Source organism: Notolepis coatsorum (genome assembly GCF_963971535.1).
Source record: "Notolepis coatsorum genome assembly, chromosome: 16".
NCBI lineage: Eukaryota > Metazoa > Chordata > Actinopteri > Aulopiformes > Paralepididae > Notolepis > Notolepis coatsorum.
In genome coordinates this window covers 57,740,836-57,753,713 of record NC_140180.1, presented here as the reverse complement: position 1 = coordinate 57,753,713, position 12,878 = coordinate 57,740,836, and the positions used below count along the sequence as shown (strand labels likewise).

General features: G+C 45.0%; 1 protein-coding gene across 1 annotated transcript in view; it reads left to right on the top strand.

The window, feature by feature from the left end:
• Positions 1-12,878, top strand: part of LOC311242964 (neuronal acetylcholine receptor subunit alpha-3-like) — a gene marked incomplete at both ends in the record, with an annotated part of 35,194 nt that overhangs the window by 18,066 nt on the left and 4,250 nt on the right. The window contains 4 exons of the mRNA XM_084332028.1: positions 6,656-6,700; positions 7,250-7,359; positions 10,919-11,126; positions 11,682-12,731. Of these exons, the coding sequence (XP_084188154.1) occupies positions 6,656-6,700; positions 7,250-7,359; positions 10,919-11,126; positions 11,682-12,731 (1,413 nt within the window). The remainder of the gene's footprint in view (positions 1-6,655; positions 6,701-7,249; positions 7,360-10,918; positions 11,127-11,681; positions 12,732-12,878) is intronic.

The window sequence follows — 12,878 nt, the reverse complement described above, 5'->3', positions numbered from 1 at the left end:
TACAGGCTACTACAGCTCGTGGCCACCTGCCGCAGCGCACGCACACACACACACACCCACACACACACACACACACCCAGGGCTTGACATTAACTTTTTGGCTCACTAGCCACTGTGGCTAGTGGTTTTCCAAAGTCACTAGCCACTCAGCATTTTCACCAGCCAAAAATCCCCACACTCGTGCCCCCACCCAAAAAGTGTCAGTAGTGTGGTGTGTGATAAAATAACATCTAATCCAATAACATCTGTCCCCACCCGAACATCCCACCCACCCAGACAGTCACACTTTACATTATCTGTTCCTGTGTAGCTATTTGTGTAATGACAGTATAACAAGTATTGTACTTAGTCATTGTTGCAATGTACTTACTGCATTGAATTGACTCAATACCTAGGAATAAGGTCAGGGTTAGGATTAGGAATATAGTTAGGGTTATTGTTAATGTTAAGGAAGTGTAATGCGGTAAGTACACTGTAACAATGAGTATGTAATTACAAAAACTAAGTACAAACTTAATTAATTAAATTATAGAGCACTGTGATATATTGTTACCAATATTTGCTTTGATGTCTAGTCCTCTATTCAGTGTGTGTGTGTGTGAGAGAGAGAGAGAGAGAGAGAGAGAGAGAGAGAGAGAGAGACAGAGAGACAGAGAGAGAGATCTGTGGGCAGCTGTCCATGGTGCTGAGAGCTAAATCAGAGACCGCACAGTGATAATGTGCAGCATATATTTGCGAGTGCTATCTTGACTGAGAGGGTGGCCAGGACGGTGTTAGTCTCGAGCCCTTATGCTTAAATGAATGTGGCTAGCTAGCTAACAAACACCGTAATATTAGTTTAATAATACACGTTACATAATACATGTTAGTTTGTTAATACTTACTCGCACATCCACAAATAGTCGGTCTTGGTCTCATTCTCTTTTCTGTTTGTCGATGGTTTGGTTCACCCGGTCTTTTCACAATATTCCACCACATTGTAACGTTAGCTAACTGTCTGTAAAGTAAACTATGGATGAGTCGGTCGCACTAACCAGTTGAGCTATTAGTTAACAGCATTCGTTCAGCCACACACAGAAGCAACACGACGCGCGCGATAGGGCGAAGTGGATGGGCCAATGGAATGAGCACACTGTGCGCACCCAGTCCTCGTGGGAGTTGTAGTATTATGTAGTATCACCTGGATTGACTTAATTCTTGCAGATGCCTTTTGTAGACTACAATGTTTTTATTTCATAGAAAAGGGTGTTAATGTCAAGCCCTGCACACACCCACACCCACACGCTCACAGTACTGTATGAGTAATGATTGAACGCAGTAGGCTTATATTATTCTAATGACTTGTTTTATTAGGAAATCACATAGATACTGTGCTGCCTATAGTAGTACAGTTCCACAGTCCGCTGCCCGACTCTGGCGGTCTTAATATGTGTACTGTACGTATAGGGCAGAGCATATATATTATCTACTAAATCCTAATTAAACAAGTAATTACAATAATATAAGCCTACTGTTAATTTATTAGACACGTAGGCTACATAGTGTATTCCAATATGTTTTATTGATTAATGATATATTTGAAAGAATGCAGGTTATAGCTATATAAAACAAATGTCTGTCCCATTGTACCAATCAATGGGATATATTGCATGTTGGCTATAACCTGCATTCTTTCAAATGTATAATTAATCAATAAAACAGATATGTAACAAATAAGAAATACAAATTCCACAGAAGGCATTCAATAATTATTATTTTCAATAATTTCACAATAATTGCATAATTGTGTTGGAATATCTGAGTAATTAAAGTAATTATACATTTGTCCAAAATAGCTGGTTCAGATATGGTTAATCCAGCTGCCCTGTGATCAGATGAATACATATTATTTATTTTTCCAACATCAAATGCGTAATTTTTTATCGTACAAATATTGTCATATTTATTGAAATTATGATTAATTAATTCATTCCAAGGTGTTACGAGTGGTGGGGTAGTGAGGGAAGGCGATAAGAACTCAGTTTGCGGACAGGAATGGAGGAGGCAGAGACGGCAGGGTAACGTGTATATATAGACTTTACTTAGATGACGACACGTTACAAAAAAGAAACATAAATGGCACAGCCGAGCTGGCGCTAATACAAAACGAAACTGACGACACGAGAAAACAAAGATGAACAAAAACGGAATACTAATCTACTTACAACTCTCAAGACAAACACAGCAAGGCAAGGGAGAAGACAGGAGACATGACGAGCAGGGGAACACCGAGGTACTGGAGGAAATGATGCCACGACGAGGAGAGAATGACACACACTTAAATACTTAGACTAATCATGATTGGCAACAGCTGGCCAAGCCAGTCCAAAAACAAACATTTAACCACTAGACAGATAAGCATAATTACCAACACAACCAGACAGGGGAAACATCACACCAGGGAAGGGAACGTCAACACACATAATGAAATCACATTAAACAAACAATTGATTACATTATTTACATATATCAGACCAGTCAAGATGGCCGCCTGCACCATCTGATGGTGCCCACTAGAGTGCGCCATGAGACCACTGACAGGAGGTAGGGAATGTCCAATGTCTTTATCATAACAGGCCCACCAAGGGTTGGGCCTGGGGTCGTTACACAAGGAGGCCTGTAGGGTTGACATGAAGGAATCACTATGATTCCTCCCAAATAAAACCATTAAGAACACGGAGCACACAGTCTGTCAAGTTAAGTGTGCTCCTCAGCACTCGTAAATCCTGCTCTCAGCCACGGCCGAATCCAATCTTAGGCACGTTTGGGGAATCTCTCTCTACCGGCCCTAATATGTCCCAAATCAGCCTGAGAGCAAATTTCTTGTCGTAAATCCGTTGGAGAATGAGACCCATTGTTAGCAAATCTTCCATTTACTTCGGTATGTACTTTTTCTTTTCTTTTTTTTTATTAACATTTATAGACAAACAACACTTACACAATACCTACAATGACATCAACAACAACGATGGTCCCCCTCCCCCGACATCCCCCCCCTGAGTTAAGCCCATAGGAGCCCCCCATATCCCAGGCCTATGCGCGCGCCGCCGGGCCCCCAGTGACACGGCCCCTTGAATCAATTGGGCCAGCCCAGTAGAGGAAAGGATAGGGGACCCCCCCCCCCCCCCCCCCCCCCCCCCCCCCCACCGAGCCAAGCACGCTATTTCCCATGCCACCGAGAGCCCCACCCCACGCCCACTGACCCCCCAACACACAGGACCCTGCCGGGCAAAGCCCAGCCGCTCTGATCCCCCTGAGAGAAACCCCGCCCTCCTCCCCGAGAAACAGAACACCCCCATATCCTAATCCACCATGCGCGGAGCCGAGCACCCAGAGCTCCCACCCGCCCCCGCCCGACCGCCAGGCCCCCGGTCCACGAGAACCCCAATCCCAGGCCCACAGAAGGCCAAGGCACCACGCCTCAATGATCCCCGACCCCCCGCGACCCCAAGCCCGGTGCCCCCCCGGCCCGGTGACCAGACCGCCCGGCCACGGCGGCCGAGGGCCCCAGGAAACCCCACCCCCCCACACCAATCCCACAACACGCAAGGCCCCCCTTCCCCGGGTCGAACCGCCGGAACGATGGCCCCTCCCCCCGACACCCCCCCCTCCTTGAACCCAGCCTGCCCACCTCTGTACATCCCATGTCACCGACATCACCGCATATATTTATGAAAAATGTAACTTAAACCACAATAAGAAAAAATTAAGTGAACATAAATGGTTATATGGTTAGCACTCTCTCCCCGGTTGGCGGTTTGGGGGGGATCAGCCCTCCCCCCAGAGACTGAGATAACCCCCAAAGGAGATTCTCCAAGCCTCTCTTCATGTCCAACATTTTGAATTCTTGTCCTTCATATTTGTCCATGTGCACATTTAAAGCAACTGCTATTCTAACATAACTCAGAAGAAAATAATATAAAAGAAGACTAAAGACAATTGGTACTTCCCAGGTAATTCTTTTAACCCTGTTTAACCCCCGTTGGCGGGTTGGAGGGGTAAGGCTCTCCTGGAGAGGGCCCCTCCTATAACGACGTAGATATCCCCAATGGGGATTCTCCAATGTCCCTATTATTGTCCAACATTTTATTTGAATTTTTATCTTTCATATGTTAGTACATTTCCAGAGCTCCCGGTCCGGTCTCCGAATGTGATTCCCCATGTTCCCTGTCATCTAGTATGTGGTATTTGTATTATGTCCCGAATCAAGTCCCAATTCCCCCATCTAATGTGTTTACCCTGTCTGTATTCCCAGTGGTCTGTGTGTTATCTGCAGTGTGTCTCGATCTCGAATCATAACCTCCATTCACTATCACATTATATGCATATGTGGTATTGAATCTTGGTCGGGGTGTATGACCTCAGTGCTCGAGTCCTGCTTGGTGTGTGAAACCTCGTTATTCAAGTTCTGGCTGGTCCGGTTGATCTCGGTGCTCGGATCTCGGTTGGTGTGTGTGGCCTCCGTGTTCGCATACGACCTCCGCGCCTGCATCTCGTGCGCGGATGGTCCGGCCGACCTCGGTGCCCGAGTCCTGGTTGATCCGGTTGTATCCAGCGTCTCCCCGTCCCTCCCCTGGGGGCCGCCCGTTTCACCTCTCCCGAACCAGCTTGTATCACTTGCTGCGTCATATTCATCGTGTTAACTTCCATGTTAGTTTGCAGCTCCTTCTCCAGCCAGGCCTTGCTGCGGTCCAACACCACGTTAGCTTGTATCCCTTGCTGCGTCGTATTCATCGTGTTAACTTCCATGGTAGCTTGCAGCTCCTTCTCCAGCCAGGCCTCGCTGCGGTCCAACGCCACATTAGCTTGTATCACTTGCTGCGTCGTATTCCTCGTGTTAACTTCCATGTTAGCTTGCAGCTCCTCCAGCCAGGCCTGCGTGCTAGCTTGGATAGCCCGGATAGCCAGTGTGTTAGCTTGGTTAGCTAACTCGATAGCCCGTGTGCTAGCCCGCATGTCCTGGGCGATCTGCATTTTAACTTGGATGTCAGTCTGTATGCTAGCTGCCCACTGCGTCATGCTAATCAGAATCATTCACTTTTTATTTCGCTTTGAATTGTTTTACTTCCTTTTCTTGATATTCACCGACCGGGAGCTCTTTCATGTGGCTGCTCACCAGAACGTCGCAAACCGGAAGTCCTCGGTATGTACTTTTAGGCGAATTTTCTGAAAATATGGCTAGGGCTTAAGAGGGTTAAGCAAAACATACAGAGTTAAGGAAAAAATAAGGCATATAAAATCACACAGCATATACAATCCTAACAATTAGACAAGTAAGGATAACAATAAATTAAAACATGTACAACTTGATTGACAATGGTTGGAGATCAAGGGTTTAAACTCTGCAACAGAGGGGATAATCTCAAGCTTTAAGGACTGTTTATAGAAAAATGCTGATTTACCCTGTTCCGAGCAAACTCGAGGGACCTTAACATTTTGAATGCCCAAACCGAGATATTTCGGGTTTACCCCCCGCGGGTTGAATGCCCATAACGAGAATATTCGTTTATTTTTTTTATTAGCGATCTGAATTCATATTTCATCAATCGAGTCTACCGTTGGTAAATCAGCCACCCTAGGCGCTCAGATGTGAAAAAAGCGCCCCTATCGTCTCCCAGATAGTAATTCACCCTTTTGGATTGGACTCAATGAAAATGCATGAGAAAAAAAAACCCGGACTCCACATTTTACTTCTCACGCATGTAACCAGAGCCGATCAGCTTCATGCTGGACCCTCAGCACAGCGTGGTTACTGTGTTTTACAGTATACGCGTGGGATCAATAAAATGATCGATTTTTGGAATGGCTATCAGGAATTGGAATAATCCATTTGGATACCATCTGATCTCAGGTAAGGAATCTATTTTACCAGTCTTAGGATAATCAGACCCGTTTTCACAGAGATATAAGCTTTTCCCCTATAATGTGATATGGCTGTTTGACTGTAAGAGCGATCAGGAACTGAGAGAATCGATTTTCAGCGCGCGGCACCAGCGTGCACACGTACACATATACTATCGATAATCTAGCGTTTATTTGAAAACGATTCATAAATAGGCCGAAAAATGACCGTTCTAGAATATTACAGTACAGGGCGATTATCATGGAATCTCTTATTTTTACGAGGGCTTTTCAAAATGCTATACAACGGAAATGAACCGATAAAAAAACAATCCGCTTCGACAATGTTGACTGGAAATGGGTCATTGATAATGCGACGGGCAGATTAGACACATAGCCATAATTTAAAACATAGATTAGGCGATATTAATGCTAACATTGCAGTGGATGGTGGGCATTCAAGCACTAAATGTGCGCCCCCTGCTGGGCACTGAAAGTGTTAAGGACCAGCCAGTCACTAGAACATGTTCCATAGGTACCAAAATTCCATTCCAATAATGATGTAGTATAAGGAGGTAGCTTACCAATAAGGGCCTTAAAGATTAACGAATACCAGTGTTTGTTAGTTTACTCATCATAATTGGAAATGAGGGCTACCTGAATGATCTTACGTATTAAATAAAGGTTTGATGATAATATGATGACACTGTGATGACAACAACTTGTAGCAGATCCACTTCCTCTTCCTCTAACATCCCTACTTTCTCCTTGTCAGGATGAGGTGAATCAGATCATGGAGACCAATCTATGGTTGAGACACGTGAGTCAAAGCTAATCAGATCCTCAAGTTCAAGTTTGTTTATTAAATATCACAATAAAATACACATACTTTACGGTGAAATGCTTTGTTCTGTATGAGCCCCTGAGAGTGTGCTTCATACAGTAAAAAAAGTAAGTAAGTAAAAAGTAAGTAAAGAGGAATATACAATATACATATATACAATATACAGTACAATATACGATCTAAAGTACAACCTAGGTACAGTCTAAGTACAGTGAGTAAAATGACTAAACAGTGAAGTACAATGCAGAAAATGAGGTACAAAACTTTGAGGTAAGGTGCAATTGCAAATGAGGTATGAATGTAGTGCAAATCTCTTTAATAATAGATAAATATAATGTAGTGTTAAAGTGTCTAAAGTGAGTGTTAAGTTTGAGTGTTTGTTTAAAAGTGAGTGTGTGCATGTGGATGTGTGTGCAATGAGTGTAGATGATGGGTTGTCCTGATCTGTTACTATTATTAATAGGCACAAATGACATTAAAAAATTAAAAAGAATCCAAACTAATATCCACTTCTTTACGTTTCAGATCTGGAATGACTACAAGCTAAAATGGGCCCCCATCGAATATGATGGGATAGAGTTCATACGAGTTCCCTCCAACAAGATTTGGAGGCCTGACATTGTCTTGTACAACAAGTAAGTGTTGTAATGTACACATGGTGCTGATCCTCTAGCCCCATCCGGACATGTGGTGGATGCTTTAATTTCAAAGTGGCTCTAGTGGGGAGAGAACCTTTAACCCTAGCAGTGTAGGTGCCACGCCCTACCCGCTGAGACCACAACCCTAACCTAACCCTAGCTATACTGAGTGATGTGGAATAATTTTACCAGATATTATTCATGGAGGCGGACAACATAGTCTTTCATTAAGGATAGAGTTTACTGACAGAATGACATGTAAAGTACAGCAATGGCTCTACTCTAGATCTCTAAAGAATTGTGAGCTAACAAAGTATTTATACAGGAGAGTTGACTAAACAAGTGGAGCATTGACGTACACAATATGAATTATAGATATAATGTACAGAGATATCTGGATAATGACTTACTTATGAGACAGCTGTGTGTGTGCATATGTGTGTACAAGTTGATGTGTAGAGAGAGAGAGAGAGAGAGAGAGAGAGAGAGAGAGGGGTAGTGTGTGTAGATAGATATGTCTGGGAGTGAAGGCTACATGTATGCGATTGTGCATGTGTGTGTGTGTGTGTGTGTGTGATAGTAAGAGAGAGAGAGAGAGTGTGTGTGTGTGTGTGTGTTGGTAAATCACTGAGGCAATTACTGTACAGTAGCTATTTGATACAGTTTCATACCTATCTTTCCCTGTCCTGGGCCCTCATTTATCAATGGTGCGTACGCACAGATATGTGCGTAACCCGTGCGTACCATAATTTCTAAGCAAAGTGTGGGACTTATCAATTTGAACGTGTGCTTGACTTTGTGCGTATATCTATGCACAGCTCAGACCGTGCGTACCTGGCGCCCAGCGGTAGAATATGAAGACTGCAACGCGGAAATAAGCTTTCGTGCGTTAGTTTGACTGACGTGTTCGGTATGACCCGTAATTCATTATAGTTAATTGTAAAATAGCGACAGTAGTGTAATTATTGTCAAACCCTATAAATGGCATTTGGAATAGGTCTTTCTTTCCGAATGAATGCAGCATGGTTTATATATAGCGTTATCGGAATACTACGGGGTGCTGCACTGACTGCGCTCCGCGGGGAACTGTTTTCAGAGATAGGACAGTGTATTTGCAGTCCGCTACCCGAGACACATTCTCCTTGATTTGTACAGCAAATTGGGACCCAAATTAAGTGTGGAACAAAACGCATATGCCATCCCCATGCACATTCAAGTCCTCTCCACCCTCGGGTCTTTGGCCCATCGTGATGGTTGGAAATGGATCGAGCAATAGACTGTTACTGTACCACCCATGTAGCTGTCAAAGCTCCATCACAAATTATGTGAATAGAAAGGGATTCCACTCAGTCAATGTTGCAATGTGCATTTGGCTGATACATGTCGTTGCTGGTGACCGGGAGGAAGGCACGCATTGTATTGAATTAAATTGTAATGTTATTACTGGGGTATCTATAATAAAAATATCGCTTAAATGCAGGTGGTTTGGGTTATCCACTGAAGCCATAGTTAACACATTGACCGCCGGTGGTTGTGCCCATCTCATACCCCTCTTTGCCGCCGTTAAAAGCCTATGGAGATGTTTACCTTCTTTGCAGGGCTATAACTTTTAAAATTGTATTGCTATATTGACATTACTATGGCCCATTCAACATCGATTATCTATCGTTCAGGATGTGGGAACGTTATACTTTTTCATTCATACATTGTTGTGTTAATACCTTCGAGAATATAAGTATGTTTTTAATCTTTTCTGCTGTAATTCCAAAAACGCTAGTTATAGGCCCAAACGCATATGATAGATTATCGATTGCCGTTTCTTTCCCATACACGCTATATTAAAAAATTCTAATTTATATGATCGATATACATTATGCTTCATCATGCGTGGAGGAAAGGGGGGGGGGGGGGGGTCGTTTATAATTCCTTGATCATCAGTAACGGCTTTATGTAGTATGGGTGATATATTGATCAGATGGTTTGCAGTGAAATGAATAAACAATCGGGCTGAAAATAACGTTATATTCCCCTTGAGACTGGCGGTGAAATATCCCAATTATTCGACGCCGATCGCCTAGGTCCATTTCCGGTTTGTATGGCTCAATAAACGCCGAAATCATATCGATTATTAAGTTTAGAAAGCGATCCATATGTACTGTCTGTCAGGAGTCCCGTAGCGAGATGTGACTGCCGGAGGAATTTCCGCGATGCACCGATGGCACTTCCGGTTTTTGCGAGAGTGTAACTCGCCCGACCATCCACCAGGCGGCGGTATTGAGCCATTGCAGTCACATCTAGGGTCCCGCTAGGGCATCAGGGGTTGGCTGGATGAATTATGAATGCCATGGCGAAAAAATGAAATATTGATCTCAAAAACGCTGTACAGCGATCTTGGCAGACAACGCATGGCGGGCAATAACGCTGGAAATCGTTTCTGGCGCCCAATGTGTTAATGACTCTGACCAACCCAACGAACGACCCAACAGGAGTGCAATTATAACGGGCTCACGCGCGAACAAGAGCCCTTTAGAGCGCAGTTGGCCTGCTTGTTTGGCACGGGGGGGGGGCAGACGCAGAACACCCACCTCCAAACACGATTAAATATTGTTTAAAATAAAAAGCTAAATACTATTATTTTGTGTCATGTTTCCAAATAAAATCCATATAAATATTATTAAATGTTTTCATAAGCGTAAAGATACAAGGACAACAGTTATATTAACGATCAAGTTAGTTTACTGTATGCAGGCTTCGCAGGGCTCCGTGTGACGTCTGTGCCATGCGTTATGTGCAAATTACTGTTGCATAATGTAGGCTATGCTATTATATATAATTTATATAGACTACCTAATACCGACATCAAAATAGATTGTATGCCTCTACAAATCATATTAAACCATGCAGGTAGAAAATGTACGGAAATTCCGTCGCAATTTGGAATCAAATTGACGCAGAACTTTAATCCCTGAGTATTAATCAAACTTTAAAAGAACGAAACGAAAAAAGGCATTAATATTCCAGCATGGTTATTAATGACACCAACGGCAAACAGTGGTTAACGGTCTTTATAAGTGTTTTGCGCTGCCCAGGCAGCAATGGTCTTTAGGAAGTTAATAGATATCATATCCGACATCACCGTGTACAAGTCTGTCAGCATGTCGCGTATTTCTCCCATAACACGTGTTCGCTCGGCTACATTTCATGGGGATGTTTCATTACCGCATATGGTTAATGACGGGCGGTTCTATATGCAAATACTTAAAATCGTGCACGAGCGCGGAGCGTAGAACAAGTGGCATTTATCAACACGGAGTACTTGCAGGTGTGCGTACGACCTGTGTACGCACGGTTGATAAATCCAGATTTTTCTGTGCATAGAGACATTCTAAATTCCATGTTTAGGAACAAAAATAGAACACTTTCTAGTACGCATTATTGATAAATGAGGGCCCTGGTGTCGTATCTTCTATAGGTTCACCCTGTACTGGCCTTTACGGACTCAGTCATAATAAAACACCATACATATCATATCATGCTTTAAATGCCCACTTCTTAGTGCTGTAGGTGATTTCCTGGTGGAAGACAAAACTAAGGCTCTTCTGAAGTTTGATGGCACCATCACATGGATCCCTCCGGCCATCTTCAAGTCCTCTTGCCCCATGGACATCACCTATTTCCCCTTCGACTACCAGAACTGTTCCATGAAGTTTGGCTCCTGGACCTACGACAAGGCCAAGATTGACCTTGTGCTTATAGGGAAAAAGGTCAGTGGGGAAATTTGTTTAAAAAATAAATGAGCTGGCGGCCGGGTAGCGCAGCGGACTAAGCGTCTGTCTACCAGCGCAGAGACACTGGTATCGAATCCGGCTGTCAGCGGTGCCTCTGGCTTGGCCGGTCGTCATACTGACACAATTGGCAGTGTCAGCGGGTGGGAAGCCGGTGGGTGGTATCCTGGTCGTTGTAAACAGTGACTCCTACAGGTCAGTCAGGGCGCCTGCACAGCGAGGAAGGGATCTGGGTGAGGTGAGGTGAGGGATCTGGGTGAGGTAAAAATACAGAAAAAAATAGGAGGAGAAAAAGTAGATAGCTTATATGAGTAGTCTTTGCCACAGGACAACTTAGCATTATTTTAAGTGATCGTAAAATATACCTGACACTGTGTCCTGATGTGAAAAATTACATCCCACCCATCAGGTAGTCTAAGCAGCTTAACAGCAAAATGCCAAGAATCATTTACTGTGTCTACCATGTCTACAGCGGGTGCTCCAACGGCTGAAACAGGAGAAACGTTGGCTTAAACGTTATTGCCTCTCCCCCAGGTCAACCTGAAAGACTTCTGGGAGAGCGGTGAGTGGGAGATCATCGACGCCCCGGGCTACAAGCACGACATCAAGTACAACTGCTGCGAGGAGATCTACCCCGACATCACCTACTCCTTCTACATCCGCCGGCTGCCCCTCTTCTACACCATCAACCTCATCATCCCCTGCCTCCTAATCTCCTTCCTTACCGTGCTGGTCTTCTACCTCCCGTCCGACTGCGGTGAGAAGGTCACGCTCTGTATCTCCGTCCTGCTCTCCCTCACCGTGTTCCTGCTGGTCATCACCGAGACCATCCCCTCCACGTCGCTGGTCATCCCGCTCATCGGCGAGTACCTCCTCTTCACCATGATCTTCGTCACGCTCAGCATCGTCATCACCGTGTTCGTGCTGAACGTCCACTACCGCACGCCCATGACCCACACCATGCCGGACTGGGTGAGGTCCGTGTTCCTGGGCGTGCTCCCCAGAGTGATGCTGATGAGGCGGCCCATCGACCAGGGCTGCTCCTCCTCCTCCTCGTCCTCCTCAGGGAGCACGGGGGGAGGAACCGGAGGAGGAATAGGGGGGAGCAACAGAGGGAGTAAGAAGAGAAAGAACAGCCTAAGAGGAGGTGGAGGAGGAGTTGTAGTAGGAGGAGGAGTTGTAGTAGGAGGAGGAGGAGGAGGAGTTAGTGTCGGGGGGATTGCCGGGGGCGTGGCCTGTCCACAGCAGGAGGGAGGAGCAGGGGGAGGAGGTGTGGCCTCGGCCGAGGGCTCCCTGAACTGCGTGGAGTCTGGAGATGTGAACAGGGAGACCAAGCGCGATATGAACAGGAGGTTCCCCTACAGAGGGAAGGAGGTCCCGATCCCTGTCCCTCCCCCTGTGGTGCCCCCTCCTCCCCAGACCCCCCAGAGCCACGGGCCCCAGGAGTCGGAGATTCCCAAGCTGCCCAGGCCTCCGTTCAGCGCCGTGGTGGCCTTCTCCCTGGTGTCGCCAGAGATCAAGCAGGCCATAGAGAGTGTCAAGTACATCGCTGAGAACATGAGGACACGCAACAAAGCCAAAGAGGTAGATCATCACACAGTCTTGATCGCTTCGCTCCATTTGTTTCATAGATGCAACACCTATTTTCTCTTTCAAATATCTTAGTTAAAAGCCCCAATGTTGTGTTTTTTATGTATGTGTATAGGTGCAATGTATTTTAACCCTTTCACT